General features: G+C 28.9%; 1 protein-coding gene across 2 annotated transcripts in view; it reads right to left on the bottom strand.

The window, feature by feature from the left end:
* Positions 1–22,378, bottom strand: part of LOC136981950 (protein slit-like) — a 37,918-nt gene that overhangs the window by 5,470 nt on the left and 10,070 nt on the right. Inside the window, exons 3-22 of one of the 2 annotated variants that reach the window (XM_067278380.1) lie at positions 21,133–21,204; positions 17,428–17,499; positions 9,403–9,474; positions 9,048–9,119; positions 8,850–8,921; positions 7,618–7,781; positions 7,071–7,209; positions 6,403–6,474; positions 6,159–6,230; positions 6,007–6,078; positions 5,767–5,838; positions 5,613–5,684; positions 3,453–3,610; positions 2,611–2,761; positions 2,467–2,541; positions 2,154–2,225; positions 2,002–2,073; positions 1,745–1,816; positions 1,533–1,604; positions 335–498 (exon numbers count right to left, since the gene is read on the bottom strand). In XM_067278380.1, coding sequence (XP_067134481.1) covers positions 335–498; positions 1,533–1,604; positions 1,745–1,816; positions 2,002–2,073; positions 2,154–2,225; positions 2,467–2,541; positions 2,611–2,761; positions 3,453–3,610; positions 5,613–5,684; positions 5,767–5,838; positions 6,007–6,078; positions 6,159–6,230; positions 6,403–6,474; positions 7,071–7,209; positions 7,618–7,781; positions 8,850–8,921; positions 9,048–9,119; positions 9,403–9,474; positions 17,428–17,499; positions 21,133–21,204 — 1,859 coding nt within the window. The remainder of the gene's footprint in view (positions 1–334; positions 499–1,532; positions 1,605–1,744; positions 1,817–2,001; positions 2,074–2,153; positions 2,226–2,466; positions 2,542–2,610; positions 2,762–3,452; positions 3,611–5,612; positions 5,685–5,766; positions 5,839–6,006; positions 6,079–6,158; positions 6,231–6,402; positions 6,475–7,070; positions 7,210–7,617; positions 7,782–8,849; positions 8,922–9,047; positions 9,120–9,402; positions 9,475–17,427; positions 17,500–21,132; positions 21,205–22,378) is intronic. The other variant, XM_067278385.1, reaches the window with a different exon arrangement.

Raw genomic sequence — 22,378 nt, 5'->3', positions numbered from 1 at the left:
ATAGAGCAGGTGTGTCCACAATAAGATGCTGGACTCACCCGCAACGAAAATGACAATATAAGTAGGAAAAAATCATATAATGAATGAAAAAAATGATAGTTTACTTTATAAAAGAGTAGGAAAATGTGTACATACATTAATTTTAGTAATAAATTATAGAAATTTATCATTTTTGCGAATTGAAATTCATGTTTCTACGCGAAAAAAGCATCATTAAGAACATTTGCAACAAGGACGTCGCCCATAATAATTCATGCAAAAATCCGTGAAAAAACTTTTCCGTTTTTGAATTTTTATGAATTTTTCATGAAAATTTTATTGTTTATTAACTCACCGGTGCATTTAAAATCTTTCATTTCCACATCTTGTATTGGAATGTCTTTCAACGAAGTTGGTGCTTGACATCTGGGATTACCTGTCACCACATTCTTCTTTTTTAACCAATCCGAAAGCCACCTCAAGTGACAGTTACACTTTAATGGATTGGCTAATAAATTACTTGTAAAAGGAAGAACAAAAAATTCAGGTTAAATTTACATTTTTTTTCATTAGAAAAACAAGAAAATATTCTAAATTTAAGCTTTAAAATTTATTTCGAAATCGCTAAGCTTATGTAAATAAATATAATTTTTCACACAAAAGAGCGGATACGAATTTTAAACGAGTCAAATAAATTACTTTGAATCCCAAATGATCTGAATTTTTTGAAATTTCAGGGTTATGTTTTCATTAGAATAACTTAAAATGTTTAAAATTAGTTACATCTAATGATTTTTAAAGTTTTTTTGCGTTTTTTTTTGGCTAGTTGCATATTATTTTAACAGGTGTTTCTGCTTCAAAACGATTATATACAGTAAATAATTCACATATATATATATTTGAATTAATTAAATGTAGAATTCAAATTTTATATTTTAAATCGAACTTTTAAAAATACAAAAATTCTTTTTCATAAATCAAAATAAAAAGAATTTTGAATGAAAACAAGCGATAATTGTTTATGATTTTGCTTGTTTTTTAAACAAAATTTTAAAACTGATACATTCAAAATGTTGTTATTTATTCGTTGTTAATTTTTTTCTTAATAAATTATTAGTAATTTTAATTTTAAATTTAAAAATAAACATGACAGATGTAATTTACAACCCCATTTCACCATAAAAAAATTACTTAAGAATGGAGAGAAACAATTACAGAATTACAGATTTTCTACTCTATCAAATTCTTTAATATACATTATAATTATAATAATTTAACATATACACCCGCTTATTACATTAAAACCTTTATTATTATTATTAACATCATTGAAAGTTGTATTCAGTTAAGAAAGTTATAATAAAAGAATCAATTATCATCAACGACCCATTTTTTTTTCTGTAAGGAATAATGTCTTTAGTTCATTGTTTAAACAAGGTCATATATCAAAAGTTGGACTGTTTCAAAAATAACCCTTGTAAATTGGAGGACACTTTATACAGATAATAGACATTCTACCCCTCGATATAACGTTAAAAGAGAACATTACTCACAGAGTGGACAATAACTTCATTCGATCGAAAGAACCAGGAACAATGCATTCGATTTTATTATCGTACAACGACCTGTTAATTATTTTAATAAATAAATAAATAATAATAATTTTAATTAAATTATTTAATAAATTAAATTATTTTAAATTTTTTTTTAAAATAAAGAAACATGTAAAATAGTTTGTTATGGGTTTTAATTGAAGAAAACTCACAACATTTTGATAGAAGGAAGATCAGAAAAACTGTCATTAGTTATGCTCGTTATTAAATTATTACGTAACATCCTGAAATAAGAATATTTTCAGTTTAAAAAGAAGAAAAAGATTTGAAAGAAGGGAAAAAAATTATATAAATAAATAAATTAATTAAATAAATAAAAGAATTTTTTGTATACCTTCCCCCTTTTAAAGATTGACGTTTATATAAAGTTATATTTTAAGAAATAATTACAAAATTTGCTACATCTTACAATGTTTTAAGATTGCTAAGTCCAGAAAACATTTTCGGTCTTATTTCTTTTAATTTATTTTCAGTTAAGAGCCTATAAAAATTAAATTATATATTACTTTAATTACAGGCAAAGAGAGAAATGTCAAGAGGAAAAAGAGAATTATTTTTTACAAATCTGTTAATTGAACGGCTCCTTCGAATGCGTGATCTTCAATATTTTCGATTTCGTTATTCCTTACATCACTACATTTAAAAATAAATAATTATGTTATTATTAAATATTTTATTTATTCAATTCTCTACTAAAGAAATCGTTAAAGTATTTTTAGAGTAAATCTCGAGATGATGTTTTCAAAGGATGATAAACACCAACGTATCGACGATTCATTGCAAGTTTTAATAAGTTTAATAATAATAAATTTGTGAAAAATAAATGAATGCAAAATAAAAAATATATCTTGATAAGTTTGTTTATATTACTCACAGTCTCTTGAGATGTGTCAAGTGCTTAAATAAGCCCGAATTCTTAACTTTAGAAATCATGTTATCGTTCAAACGGCTATAAATAGAGTGAATTATAACTCACGTATATTAAGTTGTTTAATATATATATAAGGAATGTACTTACAGTTCAGTAGTAAACATAGGGATTTTTGTAGGGATGTCCTTCAAATGTTTCTTTGAGCAATCCACTATAGTCCCTTCGCAGTAACAATTGTCTGGGCATTCTGTATCCAAAATACATTGACCCGCTAATTTCGTCCGATAATCTTCACCGCCTGTATTTTAAATTTTGTAAAAAGTTTATTAATTTACCTTACTAATTTTTTAAATAAAAAAAATTATATGATCAATATAATATTACTATTGCTTATAGTAAATATATAGTATTTTTAAAGTGTCACGTGTGGTGATAATTTTATATAAGTTTTAAGCAAAATAAATAATACTTTCTGATTTTATTTTGCTTTAATATAGTAAAGTTTTCAAGTTTTGGAATTTTTGGATCCATTTTTTAGTTATTTTTTAGTGTTTAAGCTACAGTAAAATGGTGCAGATTCGCGTGCTTATATTGTGGCTTTTTAAAATATATAACTTCAAATTAATATTCTAAATAATTCTCATAAATATCCTTTAATATATTCTTTTAAAATATATAGGCTAGAAGTCAATTTGAAAGAAGAAAGTATATAAAAATTAATGGGAGAACGGTAGCCTCTCGATCAAGTTTTACTTTATTAGCTTGTTGCACTTCTAAGCAGGGGGGCTTTGGGAAACAAAATTAGAAGGTGGTCTTTGAAATATGGACGTCATACTGCGGTTCTGCAGCGTAAGCGTGGGACCATACGAGGAGAGAGGGGAAAAAAAAGAAAAAAAATACCCTGCTCTTAAGGGAAAATATCTGATTTTAAATTAAATTACCAATTGAAGTTAGCAACATTCACACACAAATAGAGGCACGACCTTTACATTTAAATTTGGTGTCCTTCATTTGGTTGATACGCTTCCTGTGCATCCTCTTGGGAGCTTCGCAACGTGCTCCACTCGTCTCGATAGGATTAATATGGAGATATTCAGCCAACCATCGAAGATTGCAATCGCAGATGAAAGGATTTCGAGCGAGATGCCTAAATCACAAAGTAATATATTAGCTACTTATCAACATGGCATTAAATTATACACTTAAAATATAAATAATTAACGAAAAATTTTACGTTATAGCAAAAGAAACGAGCCTTAAAAAGTCTATTATTTAATTTAAGTAGAGTCGAATTAAATATTGGGATGTATTCAATGGTAGAGTAATAAGATAGTGTAGATAGTGAACTCTAGGGAGATATGAGAGAGGGAAGTTTGGTCTTCAATGCACTTCCTCAATTCCCGGTTCTTGTCTGTTGGCAGCGAATGGCCAATGGATGAAGATAGACGAACTCTTACAACAGGAAATAAAAGCATTTATTTCAACTGGGTAACCATTATGTTTGAAGAAATAAAGTAAAGCAACGAGTAGTAAACATCTACCTTTTCTATTTCCTGCATTAATCTCATTTTGTATTCAATTAAACCTTCCATTTAACAGATTACTTCTATTATTTTCTTTTAAAAAATTCATATCAATAATTATAATCGTCGAGGTTAATTAAGAAAAGTAAATCTTGTGATACATAAAAAGAGCCTAATTAAAAATTAAAATTAAATCGGATAGAAAATTGACATCATTTTCTAAATTACTCTTTAGAAAATTTTTTTTAAATTATATTCATTTCTGAACATTTTAATCTCGGGATTACTTTAAAATCATAACTTCATACATTTATTCATTGGCGCGTCTTTTAAAATTCTATTAAAGCTTATTTATAAATGACTTTTATTAACTTCGAATTGATTGAAATTCTTAATTTTTTTAAATTAAAAACGATTTTTATGACAAATATCGTGCTTTATGCTTCCTGGAAAAACTAATAAGCCAAACTTATAGCATAATAAATTTATATCCTACTCGATGGTTTGGCCCCCCCTTTGCCTAAAGCATTTTCTCGTTCCTTCATGTCATTAGCGTCACTTGACACAATCAGAAGGGCAACAGTATCTAGTCCCTGGGTGTCTCCTAACTGCTTCACTATCTGACGAATAGTCCTAATTGCTGGGCTGGAACAAGAATCTCAGTCCCTCTCTTACAATTATCGTCATTATAACGACTTCCCTACTTTCGCATACTTGCAGCCTCGCAACAATAACATTATTTTGAATATTTGATTTATCGAAAAGGTTTTCAACGCGTGACATTGCATCGTTATTGATTATCGAGCTTATAACTTAAGATTTTATTATAACATTGATTATCTACACGCGCAGACAAACAAACACACAGACAGACACCCACTAGAGGCCAAGCAGACGGGGGCTGTCGACTAGCCAAACTGGTTTAATGTCCCCCCTCTCATTGACACAGAAGCGCCACCTGTAAGTCCAGCATTCTGTCATTGCCTGGATCTGTTACGATAAATATGTGGGTTATTCCCGCGTAAAGTTTAATGATTTGTGGAGGAGATCTTTCTTTAAGCGTAAAAAAATTTAAAAGAAAAGAAAAGAAGAAAAAGGGCACTGGATTATGTTCATCGTCAAATTACGAATAAAGTCCAAATAAATCGTACAAGAAGGAATTAGGATGAGTCATTTGACATACGGCACGTGTCTTGTCAGTAATAAACAAATGGATAACTTTGTAATTTTTTTTATTTATTTATTCTTTTCTTAATCTCACTTTATCTTGTTTTTAATGCTTAAAAACGTTCAATTTTTATTGATTTTTTTCGAGAAAAAAAATCATTAGAAAGAGAGCTGAAGGCATTTTTTTTTCTCGATGTTTTCCTAAATACTAACATTTATACCGTGTTTTCAGTCATTTAAATATTAACATTTCTATTTTAATCGAATCCAACATATCTAGCATTTTCTTCCAACCTTTAGGAAAATATTAGAAAATATTGGATCATTTTTTTTTCCTATACAATACAAACTTACCTGCATGTAAAAAATTATTAATAAATCACCTATTTATTCTCAATAATGCATTTAAAATATAAATTTTTGCAGATACTAAGGCAGAAATTTAAATAATCAACTTACAATGTTTGAATATTATGAAGAGAATCGAATGTTCCATTTGCTAACGACTGAATATTATTATCGTACAAAGAACTGCAAAAAATAAATAAAAGGGATTATATTAAAAAATTTTTAATTAAATTTATCCCGACAATTTGATAATTATTTTACTTACAGAAGATTAAGATTATGCAAATCAGCAAAAGTATCTTTTCTGATACAGGAAATTTTATTAGCATTTAATAACCTGTGGAAGATGATAAAGAAATAAAATTAAGAAAATATGCCAAATAAGTAATATTTCAACACAAATCTGACCTTATTTTTTATGTCAAAAAATAAAAAATAAAAGAAAAATAGCAATTTCCTCAGGCGTCGACAGGCAAAGGGTTAAATAAACAAATAAAATACTTACAGAAGCTGTAAAGAAGTCAATCCTTTGAAAATTCCTTGAGGCAGATCAGTGATTTTATTTCCATATAAAACACTAAAAGTATTTATTATTTTAGAAGATTTTTTTGTTAAGAAAATACTTTAAAAATTCTCAAAAGCTTTACACAAACTTACAGAGATGTTATCGACTTCAAACCGCTGAAAGCATCACCGGATATTTTTGTAATAGCATTGTTACTAAGATCACTGAAAATAGAAGAAGAATTATACGAATTTTCAACTCTGTAACAAAATATGTTGACATTAACTGTCAACTTTTTTCAAATTACTTGTTTCTAATATCCGGTAAAGTACAGCTGGCACTTATCAACTAACTAATTAGTTGATTATATTTAGAATACATTGTATATATACTTACATTCTTTTCAATTGTTTGTATGAAGAGAATGCTTTTGATGTGACTTCACTAATTTTATTTTGTTCCAATCTCCTGTAAAGATTTATTTTTTATATATTTTAGAGGAGAAATAACACAAAATCCTTAATTATAATTTATAGTTAGTCTGAACAAATTCCTATTCACAAGTTGAGACTAAGTAACAGTTCAATATATATATATATCTATTATCGAGTTTCAAGCTTGAAATGTTTATAAAACAAATAAAAAAAACTATGTTAAGAAGTTCAATGGGTTAATATAGAACTAATGTATAAAATAAATATTTTTTTGTAATTTTTTAAATAATATTTTGTGATGTATCCAGGTGGTTGTAATTTTAACAATCGCTTAGAATCTTCTATTAAATATATAAGTTGATTTTCACATCACGTCGTCAAAGCAACATTTCTAACCTCACCTGTCCAGCTACAACATCCAAGAGATAACAGGTAATTACAACTTTACTCATTGTGTCAGTACTTCCTACACGGTATGTATTTCAAGCCTTGTCATTCGAGGATCTATTCAAGATTTATCTGTAATGTTATCACTCCAGAACAAGTGCAGTCTTTCAGAGATATATACTGTATGACCTAATCCAATGTATCTTATGTTGCACGTGTGATATTGAATAACACGATACTCACAATTCTGTAGCAGAATCGGGTATGTGATCGGGTATTCGAAGCAGTCCTTTATCTCTACAGTCGACGACACCGTCGTAACATTTACAGGGATGAGGGCATAATGGTTCTCGATTACATCCTGCTGGTGCTTCCTCCACTCCTTAATTACGTCGGGAAAAAATAATTAAAATTATTTGTTTGATAAAACTGATTAATAAAGGACCGTTCCGTAAAAAATGTTTATTATATTGTAGACCCACAGTGAAAATAGTCTGACGAATAGATTATCACATTACAGATTTATAACCACAATAGACTCATAACTAGATTACTGACTTACTTTATGGCCTGATAACTACGGTAAGTCCATAAATGGATTTAGTTTCATAGCCACAACAGTCTCATGAATGAAATTGTTGCTTACAATACTATAACCACGGCAGACTAGGGAATATATTATAATTATCTAGAACCACGATTAACTCATTACATTACAGTCCATATATCCACGATATATTCACGAATAGTTTATTACTTTATTACATCTTTCAGTGTCAAAATTTCTTACCATTACACACAAAATCGACTTCGTGTAATTCCGCTACAGCTTTACTTCTTAAGTAAAAAGGCATCATACATTTAGAAAAGAGTCCTAAACGAGGATTCCTCCTTAACCATCCTGCTAACCATGCAAGACGGCAATCACAAGTAAGTGGATTATCCGATAATCTCCTAAACAATAAAAACAAGAAAAAAACTATATTAAAGAAGAAAAAAAAACTAACAACAAAACATTTTATTTTATTATCACGACATCCAAGTTATATTTTTATATCAATACCGAGAACTGTTACTACAACATTTTCGAACAATTGTTCCGTGAACAATAGAAAAGCATTCTACCAAGTAACCAAGGGACCAATTCCGAGAATTATCTATAAAAATCATTTGTTTTTCTTCTGTTATCTTCTATAAAAACTGATATGAAAATGGGAACATTCGAAGTTACAAAAGCTCGTGAGTATATAATTTCATCACTTAAACTCCAAGGAACATGGAATGTTTAGACAATGAACGAAAACAATTGATTATGTAGTTAATAAACATTATTACAACATTAAGGGTATGCATCTATCATTTGTATCGTGTCACGAAGTTGCTTCGAAGAGACATTGACCCTTCATCTTATTGTGAGATAAATAATACGTTAATGATGTTATTCATGTCAACTGTTACTTTATCTTAATCATAATAGAGCTACTGACTTTAGTTGTTCAGTAACAGTTACTTAAATACTTACTTCCATTTAATTATGGTAATTTTTATTTTATTTTATTTTATATATAAATATCCATATTCTAAAAGTATTTTATTAACGTCACGATTAAAATTTGATGTTTTACTAGGGCGTTTTGGACATGGCGCGCACAATGATATTTTACTGCACACCCTTTATGTAGTAGGGAGTGTCTAGTAAATGGGTTCATTGCTTGATATTAATAAACCCCCTCTTGCGCAACTTTCTCAAAACGTGAGAGTCCACCATTAATGAAGATTTATAACAACACACACTTTATTTATTTTTAGAACAAAAATATATTTTTAATGCTTCTACTTTAAACGAACTGTAATCAAATTCACAGCTGAAGCTGTTAAGATAAATATTTCATCTCTTTACGAGCTTCTTCATATTGATTTAACTTAATTTATAACACGAACACTTCAATTATCAGCTTCTCGATATTGATTTGAATTACTTTATAACCCGACATTTTTAAGAAAATAAAAAAAAATACTTACAAAACTCGTAATTTCTTCATATTTTCAAATAAATCTCTTCCAAGAGTTGTTAAGTTATTTTTATTCAAAGTTCTGAAACGATTTAAAATTTCTGTCACGATTCGACCTTTTTTTTAATTTGTTACAAAATGGAATTTACATATTTCTTTTTTAAAATTTAATACAGAAAAGATGGAAAATAAGTAACTAGATCCTTACAAAATTTCCATATCCTTCAAACCTCTTAAAGCAGCATCATCGACGCATGTAATTTCATTATTATCCATTTGCCTGTTTGAATTTGACTGTATTAGTTTTATATTTATATTTAAAAATACTTCAAACGTAAATTTCCATTAAATACTTAAAAATTAATGTAATAAATTATATTTTTTAAGTGGAGCTTCTCTATTTATATAGAGAAGATCCACATAAAATATATAAATTAGGCTATATAAATAACACATCTTTAAATTATTTAAAAATTTATATATTTTGAATTAAAAATAGCGCAATTAAATGAAAAAGAAATTAATTTAATCAATTAAAACTAATGTTTACAAATTATTCTTACAAATTTTTTAATCTTGGTGCTCCTCTTAAGGTCTTTCTTCCAATTATCGTTAATTTATTATTACTTAAATCTCTGTAAGAAATTTAATAATTTTAAATCTTAAAGAATAAAACATTTTCTTTTTTTTTATTGCTATTACTTTATATTAAGAGAATTATTTTATTGCTATTATCTTTTATTATTTTTTTAAAAGAAGATTGTTAGATATTCTACCTGTGTGAACATTCCTTAAGGTGTTATAAAGATTCTACACCATGCCAAGCCGAATAAGGTGCAGAGCCGAAAGAAGGCCAAGGACCCATACATCATTCGAGATGTGTAGACAGAACAGGGCCAAGAGGATTGTTACTCCACCCACGACATATGACGACCTCTCTTCTTCCCAATAGAATCACAAGCAGAAGAATCGAGTGGATTAAATTTAAGGCCAAATAAATTGTGCGTGATTTATGATGAACGACAATCTCTTTCCTGTATTCGTCTAATATATAATGATCCAGATTTCTCACCCTTTTTTTTAAAAATGAATTTTCGTGATGAATTTTAAACACTCGAAGGTTAAAAAGGTGATGGAGTACACGTCAGAGAATAAGGAAACACTAAAATGAAGCTAATTAAAATGGATTTTGAATCAAAAATATAAAATAAATTCGAGTTTGAAATGTGTAAGAAAACCGAAATTACTAATAAAAAAAAAAAAAAAACACGATACAATTTCTAAAATAACAGAAAATCTAAGAAATAGAATCAAAATTTCAAGTTGAAAACAAAAGAATTCCATATAAAAATAAAGTACAATTTAGAGATTTATCCAAAATATATATATTTTTTGTATCGTTCAAAAGTGACCTTTCTTAGATAAAGGAGTTAAGGGATTTTGTTAGAATCTCTTTATAACTGCCCGAGACAATTCTAGAGGTAATGATGTGACAGCTGAACATAGAGGACAGAAATAGCTCGAAAAGTGACACGTGATGTCCGTAGAATAAATAAGCCTAGGGTGCTTGTCTGTAAAGTTTGTTGTCATTCTGTCAACGGAAGTTAAGCCGAACTGTAATTAATTTACTTCTTAGAAATGCGAGAATCGATGAATGTCAAAGCATAAATCATGATGACACCTAAGGAAATTCAATATAGGACTTCTACTGCAATACTCCGCATCTAGCCAATTCTATAATTTTTAGTGTCTAGTTACTTTCATTTACTTTAATTAGTTAGAAAAGTTGAAGTTGTGTCTTTCATCGAGAAGTCTGAGCAAAAAAAAGACAAACTGAAAATTTGATTATTCCTTCTTTAATCTTCATCAGAGCAGATTAACTCGCAAGGATCCAATACAATCAATTACTTCACGTCAATAGAGATTATGTACAGTACAAAGATGCCTTAAAAAAGCCAAACTTCTTCGACGTAAATCTAAAAAAATAAAACAAAAAATCCATATCCGCGTATATAAATTGGATTCTGATCTAAAAAGTCCATATGGACATCCCGAAATATAGATTTTTATTTTAGAAATATATAAAACAACCAACATCCAAATGCTCAAAAATCCATTCCAGGATACGAATATGGATTTTGACCATTTTTAGATATTGAATTTTTAGATACGATGTGAATTTTTGTTGATTAACGGCAGAGAAAGTGTTTTAGCTACTTATAAAAATTAATTTTGACCGTAAATTTACTTTACTTCTATGCAGAAAATCAAATTTAAACTAATTCGAGGAGAAGAGAATTCTTAGGAACGTGAAATTTGATGCCATCTTGTGAAGAGACGAGATGAAATCATTACGAAGTGTTGACTCGACATTCCAAAGACTTTCGAAAGCATTCCATCTATAATATATATGTCACTTAACGCAGAATAAAATATATTAGCATTGAAAACATCAGAAGATGGCAAAATTTATTGTATTAGCATTGATTACATCCGTGTTAAATTAAACCTTAAAGCTTTGAAATGAGTGTTTTTCATATTACATTTATACTCGTTCGAAGATTGCTCTTTACCGAAATAATTAGAGATTCATTAAGTTTTTCAATTTTTTAAGAATTTCTTTTTTTAAATAAAAAAAGACACTCCTGTTTCCGGAGTTTTAGATGGCTTCTAATAAGCGAACATGCCCATTTTTTGTGTGCTTTTTTTTAAAAATAATAATCACATAATAAAGAGCGTAAATTGAACGAAACGTGAACTCCAGCTGTTAGCACAACTAAGAATTTCAATCGTACTAAAATGAGACAGCTATTTGTGAATCTCACTCTCTCCCTCTTCCTTTTAGTCTGGGTTCTTCTACCAAGTCACAACCTGCCGCTTGTCTGTCGCTTTTTTGTATTTTTTTCCCCTCTCTTTTTCTTCCTTCAAAGTAAACTAGAAATGTCTGTTGATAAAGTTTGTATCCAATCTATTCTTGTCAAATCAATCTGGAAGCTCTGCTTACAAAATCGATTTCTTAGATTTTTGCCGCTTTCTACGAATAGCATATGTATCTATAAGCATTATATTGAAAATTTACCCGTTATATCAAATATTTTTCCCATTTTTTTCTCCCCCATCGTATAAAGTATACGAGAGTGTTAATTGCAAACTATCGTCTACTCTCAGACAGCTGCTTTGTTTCCGAGTATAACGCGAAATATTTAATTTACTTAATTATAAGTAAGAGGAATTGTAATAAAAATAAGTTAGAAAAAAGTAATTAAAATAAATGGAATATTTTACAGGAAGATAAATTATTAATCTAGTGATTAAACGGCATAAATGTCAAGTAACAAATGGTAATTTGAGTGGGAAAAATAAGAAATTATGTAGATTATCTAATATAAAAAATGGTTAAAGCGAAATATATTTATCGAAAGAGCGGAGGAGGGCAATTTATAAAACTAGAAAAAAAAAATTCCTTGCGAAATAAATCACTCGAAAATATTTTCCTCGATAGAGAATTTCGTGTTATATATGGAATAAAAATAACTAGAGATGAAGATATAAAACAGGAATTGAAGAGTTGTAAAACGATCACTGAACATCATGAAACAATAAAGATTTCTAGAGTTACTGATAAAAACAGGATGAAAGCAACAAAACGAATTTAAAAAAGAAAGAAAAAACGTAAAGAATTCGAGAGAGAAAACAGAAAAGAATAGGGAAAACCGTACTAAAAACATAAAACATTAAAGAATGGGGAAGTGGTAAATAAATTAGAAACGAGGAAATTATAGAAAATACTTTAAAAAATATATATATATATATAAAAGAATAAAATATAAAGTGAAAATTCCTAAAAAAACACAGTATAAAACAAACTTAATTATTAATTTACTCTTATCGCAAAAGTCACATAAAAGTGAAATGTAATTTTTCAGTTTTACAATTGTTTTAGATAAACGTCTCTGCGTTTTGTTTCAGTAGACAAAGTGTTATCGCGTTTCTGGCCAGACACCCGTTTGTTTAGTGTAGCCAAAATAATCATCTAAATGTCGACTTTATCGGCCAGAGCTACTCGTAGTAGCGGCAGTGGTAGCCTGCAGCTAGAAAACTGTCCAAACCAAGTTTCGAACTAAAAGATGCAGCAAGACATTGGTTTCAAGTGTTTAAGAGCACTTGTCAACTAACAGAAGTAAGTTATGTACTTTTTATCGTGAGTTCAGATAACGAAAACTTTTGTACTTTAAGCAATCCTGACACGAAACGAGAACGAAGATAGTCCACAACTATGAAGATTCTTATAAGCGTATTCCTGTTGGCATCCATTCGTGTGATACAAATAGAAAATAAATTACTTCACGCAAGAAAAAATTTCGATAATATGAAACGTATCGTAAAATTTCAAAATTCTGTATAGAATTTTTATGTGTTTTTCTTTTTTATTCCCTCCTCCTATGTGCTGATGTTAGCGAATTTATTCGCTGAGTAACGTGAAGTTATTATGTGCACATAAAAGGTTTCGTGGAAAGTGAGGCATATCACAGATCATACAAAACAGGGAATTTAAAGATACATTTATAAACATCATGAAAGGACACATTTTGTGTCGATTATGGAACAATTAAAGAGAAAGGAAGCGGAAGAAGTAATAACAAGAAAAGGCTCTAGTCAATATGAGAGGGAATTCAATGAAGCGAATCATCCTATCGATTTTGAACCCTAGGTGTAATTAGGCAGGTGTCAGAAATCGGTGGACCATGAGAGAAATATGTCAGCCCACTCAACGACACACTATTATTCACTTTCATAAGCAGAGGAAGGCCTTTCCTGTGAATAATGTCTGCAAAATAAGCAGATGGTAAGTGAACAAGAAAACGCGAATAAAAGTTCAGGTATACACAAAGGCTGAGGAAATTTATAAAATAAATATAATAAAATTGAAATTTTCTTTGACGCCTATTTAAAATAACGTATAACAAACATAATAAATTTATAAATTCTATGCTACAAAAAAATTGTTTACAGTTTAATGTGTTAATAAACAACGTGTTAAAAATTCAAACTTTCTAAAAAAAATAAGAGAAATTTTCGAAAGTTTAAGAAGAAATGTCGATTTTTTTAAAATATATTTATTATGAAGGGCAAACTAATTAAGTTTATTTATTTATGGCAGTGTCAGGATTTCACTCGGCGATGCTTTTATTTATTAAAACTAATGATACCCAATTTGCAGTAAAAACAGCTCAGCTCTGTTTTCAATGTTATTTTTGGCTTTAACGGTACCATTATCAAGAGAGTCATATGTGAGCCTAATCTGCTTTCATAACTGAAAGATCGTAAAAAGAAGCTTTTATACTTGTTAGTTTTGAAAATAAAACTGTAAAATTGCTCTAGTGTTTCCCTATAGACAAAGCACGTTATCGCACTTACTGGACATTAATCAACTGTAATAGGGAGAAGTTGGGCTTTTTAGAACTTGGCTTTCACTTCGTGTGCCAAGTTATAAAAATAGGGCCTATCTCTTATGCATGCAATTTGAGAAGCATAACTTATTCCTTAAGGGGACCTATTGAACTCGGCACGTATTGAAGTTGCTTTTTGTAAGGATAAGATATTTTACTATTTGCTTCCACGTCCTCCGTGAAAATCCTTCAATACGAATGTTTACAAGAATCGTAGAAACACAATGAAAATTGGTAAAACTTCAGAGAAATATAGATGAAATCTAAAAAAACAACCGTAAAAAATGTGGAAAACAAGAAATATGATGCAGAAAAGTTGTATTATCTACAACTAAGTTCATGTAATGGATCTTCCTCTATGAGGGTAGTTCATAAATGAAGTTAAAACCTTAAAATTATAATATTTAAATAATTTCTCTAAAAAAAAAAGTCACTAATTTTTAAATGAATTTTCTAATATCCCTATTTTCCAAACTCTCTAAAATTTAATATATGTACTTCCAGTGATGGATCCAGAAGTACCCAAAAGTGGGGACTAACTCAATAATTAATAAGTACCTATTATTAATAATTGTATTGCGGATGGTCCGATAAGCCATATTCGCCATCAAAAATGTTTTAAAAACAACGTTTTCAAGTTCGAACAAATAAATTATAATTTTTGTTTGTGTTAATAGCTGGCTGGCCCCTGTAGATATGCTCCTGTATACCTCTTCTTTAAATATATTTTCTAACATCTAAAAACATCTATAGTCTCTGTAAGATCTGAAATAGTGGTGCAATCAGAAACGTCAAATAGGGGGCAAAGTCTTGCTGCCCCTTTACCCCTACCCTGATTGCACCACTGATCTGAAAGGTTCCATTTTCTAAAAGAACTCTCCGAAATTTCTCAATCTAAACTACGTGGATTTTCTTGTGTCGAGAAAGATCCAAACCTTATTTTTTTTCAATGAAAAGAAAAAGGTCAAAAAAACTTTTCTTTTTTTTAATTAGAAGGAAATGTTTCAAGAATTAATTTATAATTTAACTTTTATTTCGAGAATCTTTTAAGTTAATTAATTGAAAGGATAATTACATCAAAAGCTTTCATAGATAAGGTTAAATGTCAATGATAAACTTTACTGGATGAGGTCAGATACGAGGATAACACCAAAGGTGAAAATGCGACACACCTGCCAAGATAACGGTGAGGCCATTGAGAAGGGGTCTTGTTAAGGGGCCTCCTAAATTTTCCTAATAATTCTGTATTATTTAATTCTATTGGTTATTCCTTAAGCCGGATCTTTAAGACAGGAGGGAAACAAGGTTATCTTTGGGAAAAATGGTTTCCCTTTACCTTAGAAAAACCTCTACGTTACTTTATCCCATTGTTCTTGTAGGAATATAATCTGTTATTCAGATGCTGGATCCATTGAACTGTTTGAGATTAATGACACAAATCAAACACAGAAGAAGAAACTCGTCTAATCATTCAAAAACAATTCTGTCTTCCTACAGGTTCACATGAGAGATTAATAATCTAGTATAGAGTATAAAAAATGTAGAAATCTCGAAGAAATATGAAGAATGATCTTCACCACAACATCTATTCTACAACTTCTCTAAGCTGTTCTAAGCATTCAATAAATCGAAATTGATGCATATGATGGGGTAAAGAAAAGAAATATATTGCTACAAATTCTTTATACTTTATGATTCAGTAATCCAATTTCATGCAAAATTACATTTTCAGGAAATAAGTCTTCATGCGTTTTTCGAAAATAAGGTACAAACCTTCACATATTTTTTTTGAAATATAAACTCTTATTTTTCCATTAAAATGCATAAATTATTTTATATTATGCGAAATTAGAAATTTAAAAAAGGAAAATTTACTTATAAATATTTAAATATTTTAATCTTTTTAGAAAGATAATATAAACGTATTCAATTATATTAAAAATTTATCTAAAAATCCCTTCTACATTATAGATTTAAATAGGTTTAAAAATGTATAAAATAAATATATAATGCGATATTTTTTTAAAACGTTAGAGAGGCGCCATAGAAGATAAAGGAAAATAAAATGAACAACTTTACATTTAAAAGATTGTACAAAAGAAAGAAAAACATTATATATCAAAAGATTATTTTAGATAAGAATATACATAAAAAATAGACACACCTAAAAAATATTTGACAACGTTTACTTTGGATTAAAACAGCATTATACCTTTGACAAATTGCACATTTATCTTACAGACACTAAGTAAATGTTTCAAACATGACAACAATAAATACACATATATATATATATATTTTTTCTAAATACCACCAAGACGTTGTTTATTATGTGTAGAATTATGTAAAATATGTTCTAAAATAAGATATTTTTTACGTTTTTACAAAGAATTTAATAACGATTTAATTAACGGATGCTCCAGAGAGGCGCTCACAGTGTATTAAAGCTTACCTGCACCGTTAAAATTAGCATAAAATGAGAATTAAATCGAACATCTGCAACATTATCTTTGTTGAATATACAAGTTTTGATCGTTATTCAAGTAGAAACATGTCATTATGTAAACAGTTATTATTCTCTTTCAGCGAAAACAACAATCGAGAGAACTTTCTAAAGTGAAAAAAGACCACCAACACCGTTATCGAGTCTTTTTTTGTTGTCGTTTTTTTATAGAATATTTTAAAGAGTAATTTTTGATGATTTTTTTGTAGAGTTCAACATCGTAATTCTTACAAATTGTTTCCTTTCGTTGAAAGAAGCGTGTCCGAGTTCAAAGACGATGATAAAAAAGGGGAGAGATAAAAGTAAAATCAACAAACAAAAAACTTCGGCGATCGCTTGGAATGTTCACATGATTTTTCTTAAATTATTTTACTTTAAATAACATTAAATACATTCAAAAAATAATATTTTATTACTAAAATAATTCAGTAATTTAAATATTTACTTAATTGGGAATCTCTGTAAAAAGGTTTTTAAAATGATTTTATAATTTGGAATAAAAACGAAAAAAATTAAATTTTATTATTTTTAATATATTTTAAATTCTTTTAAAATTAACTTTATTAGATATTTAAAAAGTTTTTAAAAGAGTAATCTGCTTAATTTTATTGTAAAATTGGATGCGAAGTACTTACAAGCGAAGAAGATTTGGCATACTCGAAAACAACATATCAGGTAAAGTACGAAGATGATTATTATTTATCCTCCTATCGCAAAAAATAAAAAGTAAATAATATAAAATTCTTCTTGTATTATTATTTTTAACAAAAGCTCTACCTTCTAAGAAGATACAAGCTGATATATACGGTATTATTGAAAATGTAGAATCAGATATCTAAGTACATTGACCCAATGCCTCAAACCATTGATCTAGTTGAAGGATGGGGGATTAGAAGACAAATAGTCTATTATTAAACACGTGGATTGCGTTCTTGGATCGATTCTTCAGAAGAGCACATTTGTCTAATGTTGTGGTTATGTTGTTGACAGTTACATAGCTTCTAACAATAGGCAGCGGTTCTAGTTTGTACTTCTTTCTTTCAAACATCGATTATGATTCGAGGGAAAAGGGAAAAAATAATGTAAAAATTAAGGTATTTTCTAGATTTCTGCTTCAAATCGCTGCGTTATTCTAATCAAATAAATGTATTTCAGTTGAAATCTATGCCTTTAAACAATTTATTGTATATGAAAATTATTTATGTTTATATTTGTCTCGTATCTTTACGCTTCTTCACTCTCTGAGAAGCTATATTTAGACGATCTATCTAAACTCATATTTTTGGATTCGTATAATAAAACCGGCTTTGAATACCTTAATTTTTAATCCTTTTACTAGTTTTTAAGGTGAATCTAACTGTAAATGTTACAGATTTAACATTTATTTTCGCTTATCAACTTATTCCAATGCTATATACTATCTGTAAGTAGGTTTAATTTCCATTAAAAATCCTTATCTCAAGACAAATTCTATTAAAGAAACCAAGAAATAAAGAGTAAAAAATGTCTAAAACTTAAATTATCTTAATATAAACAAGATAATTTTATCTCAAAACAATTTATTTATGCGATAATTTGTCTGAAATATGATCGTGGTAGTGAAGTTTTTTCTTTTTATTCTTGTTTCCACCGTATTTAGTGTTTCAAATAAATAAAAAGAGGAAAGTTAAAAAATAAAAACTTATACTTCACTCTGCAGTTAAGACATGTCAAACACTTTCTTCTATAATTGTGCCCATAACTCACTAACAGATGGAACTGTCCAAGAAAGAGCCATTCTCGACAAGGACCAAATAAAGTATGTTCATTTGCCAACACAGTAAATCGTCAAATGTGCCACCGACTGGGGCCGAGAGACAACAACTAAAGATTGAGAACTTCCAGAGATAACATGAAAAATGAGTTGCTTCGTTGTCTTGTTGCCTGCCACTTCGCCACCTTGGAACTAGGTGCTAACCTTAATGATGGAGTGGCGGTTACTTCTTTAACTTTGCTCTTGACAACCGACTGATGGAAGACGAAGCCAGACTGTCATCTGAGCTGTCTCCAGTTCGTGTACTGACTTAACACTTAAAAATATTAAGAACTAGTTATGCAACTATTAAAAGTATTCCTCGTCCTTAGTAAAGAATCTTTGTGGTTGTTGCACTGGTTCCTAACGGTTATTAAATTTGTAAATTTTGACAAAATCTAACCATTCCAATTTATTTCTAATACGTATTTGTGGATGGAAAACAGAGTTTAAGTAAAAACATTGTTATTAACTGCACGTCTTTGACTACTTCTAGCCATATTATCAAGAACTGTTATTTCAGAATAAATCAATTAACCGTTTTATCCAATACTTTCCTGTAATTATGTTTATTATAAAACCCGGAAGACAAATTACTAGAAGTCGACCTTGTCTAGACTTGGTATTCCAAGGTTATTTTAATTGAAGCTTTACCTGTTGACAAAGCAAACCTGCTGTAGACTAACAGGTGCATAATGTAGTCGAGATGGTATTAATTCAAGAATAAATTATCTGCAACATCTTTATCTAAAAAAACCCTCAATTTTAGTAGAAATTTCAGCAAGTAAATTTAGAATATTCTGGGAAACTAATCATATTTTTCGAGTGGAAAAATATATTTTCTCTTGTTTCTAGACGAACAGAAAAACGTATATCCCAGTTGAAAATTGTCAATTAGGCAGATAACTTCCTCAAAACTCATTACAACGTAATTATAGGTATGTGAATAAACTGAAAATGTCACAAGACATTTTTAAAGAAACTTTAATTGATTCGAATTCGTAAGATAGCTAATTAAAGCAGGACTTAAAGTACTCCAGGACTGATAAATTCAAAGATAATTCACACATGTCATCTATAACGAATATTAATCACTGTAAATCCATCTAATTAAACATTACATCATGACAGAAATTTCATTTGAACCATTCCATTTTCAAAAATGAAATTTGTTTCAGATAAACATCTCTGGCCTCTAATGAAACACATCTAGGATCTTACTAAACAAGCGAGTGTTGAGATTAACCTTTCGTCTAACCTTTACCATTCATCACAATGTTGACCTTCTTCAGAAAGGGTTGCATTCGTGAAGCAACAAAATATAATGAAGCAGGATTATTGAAATGAACGATGAATCTTGTCGCCTTCAGTTTTATATACGTTTTCACAATTGAGGAAGGATAATCTTTTTCTGATTATCGCCAGTTATTTATCAGCTGATGTCGTTTAAATTTGATAAGTTTCTGTAGTTATTTCTCTTAAGAGGAAGTCGCTAAGCGTAAAAACTAGAATATAATTCATTAAAGTCGTGAAAAGGAAAACAAATTTAATGATTAGGAACGTCTATTTATTTTTATCTATCGATACTCAGTCAGCAAGTGAGGGAAGGAAATTAATAATAAAATATTTCATTAACACAATTAATAATCTTACATTATAAATACTCTAATTTAAAAAAATATATTAAATAATTGAGTTCTATGAAGACTTTTCATTGAACACTTCTTATGTAAGACGTGTTCTGAAGCCAATTTACGTAAATTAGTTTCAGGAATATCCTTTAATAAAATAAGAATTTTAAAATTTTAATTTATTATTTTAAAATTATAATGAAATAATTACAGTTATTTCTACAGAAGTATTACATTAGATAATAGTTAACTTCAATTTCCTCCTTCTCACGAAAAACCGTTGATCCTGAATAACGAATCAATTCCATCAGGAATCATTTCCTAAAAGCAATTAAAACTTTCTAAGAGCAATTTATAAGATTAAGGATCATTTCCCTTCACTAATTAAGCAACGAGGATATTCCTTCATCAACAACTAACCAAAGGATTTAAACATCATCTCCAATACACCTAATTAAAAGGAATGATAATAATAATCTAGGATAAAAATTATAATCCAACTATTGTTTAACGTTTAAAATGTCTAACAAATTATCTAACAGGGGGGAAAAAAACCGACTAAAATTAACACAAGATTTTTATACGATCGGGTGGGTTATACCGCAAAGAAACAGTGTTATAACTAAACGGTAGTCGAGATAAAAATCTCTACAGCTACCGTTTGATTATGTGAAAACTCATGAAATCTTAATGGTATACTTCTCATAGATTTAACCTACTTATAAAGAAAAAAATATCCATCAAATCCATCATTAAAGAAACGTTAATGAAAAGTTATTTACTAGTCGAAGCTGGAAAATGAGTCAATAAATCATTGGTCGGCAATGGTCTGTAATCATTGACATTAAGAGATACATTGACGGAACAGATAGGGTAGTAAATATAATCAATCATAAACTTCATTTTCAGATACTTACAGTCTTTCCATAGCTATCAGATCTTGAAATGCAACCCTTTCTATTGTGTGGATTTGATTATCCATTAATTGCCTAAAAAACGAGACACGAATAAATAATTGTTTGTTTCATAAATCTTTAAAAAAAGCAAGTGTTTTTTGATATTTTTAACATGTTTTAAAACTTAATAAATTTTATAGAGAGAGCCGAATGGAATATAAATTTGGTAAATGGAAAAGAGCTACAGCGATATAAAAAAAAAAAAAGAAAAAATTCCGAAAGGTGTAATTAAGTTACCGAGTAGGAAATTAGTTATAGCCACGTTAGTTCACGTGATTGTTTTTCATAAAGATAACAAACAGCTTTAGTTCATTCGTGTTTGTTTTCAGCCGCGAGATTTGTTACATCCGCATTTTCTTGACTTTTTTCAGAATTTTTTGAATTTTTCCTTTCTTTTTTGGCCTGTTCAAACGGAGTAATTCTTTTGCTGAAAGTTAGAAAATCGCGTGAGAATTAATCCGTCTCAGTTTAAAAAAAAGTATCACAAAAATAAAAAGTTCTAGCGCTTTCATCAAAAATAAAACCAAAATAAAAAAAAGAATTCTTCCCAAAAATAAATAATAATTAAGAGCTTTCATCAAGAATCTTGTTTTACACAGGAAATTGTTATACAGTTGGACAGATATAGAATGACAATTTCCAACTGCATAAAATGAAAAATTCCTGATGAAATCGCTCGATTTTTTCGAAAATTAATTTCTTTTTTTAGTTTACTTAAACGAATAGTCATTACGAATTGTTCGATAGTGTTACGAAAAGTGCTATAAATGTAATAATTTCAAGTTACTTAAAACGAAAGATTCCTGGCTTCTTTTTGACAATTCCGTTGAGTTTATTTTATTTATTTTAAACTACTTTCGTACCATTTATCCAACTGGTATATAACAATTTCCAACTATTTAAAACAAGAGATTCCCGATGAGATCTCTAGTTCTAACCGAGTGGAAACTGTTGATAACAATAAAAATCACGTATTCTCCGAGTGGAATTATCGATTATCGTTAGAACTTAATGCATTTTTCCTACGTATAGTCATACATTTATCCAATAACGTGACAATTTTAACAAAATATTAGTAATAATTAAACAATGAACGTAACAACTAAACTGTGACCGAACTAAAATAGGAAAAGTTCAATCAGCATTATTATAACACGAACATTATTAATACATTTAACAGCGTTTATATTAAATAGGCTGTTGCTCT

Source organism: Centruroides vittatus, unplaced genomic scaffold (genome assembly GCF_030686945.1).
Source record: "Centruroides vittatus isolate TY-2023 unplaced genomic scaffold, ASM3068694v2 contig_1168, whole genome shotgun sequence".
In the NCBI taxonomy this organism is placed as follows: domain Eukaryota; kingdom Metazoa; phylum Arthropoda; class Arachnida; order Scorpiones; family Buthidae; genus Centruroides; species Centruroides vittatus.
The sequence above is the reverse complement of the archived record's forward strand: the minus strand, read 5'-3'. Positions and strand labels throughout refer to the sequence as shown.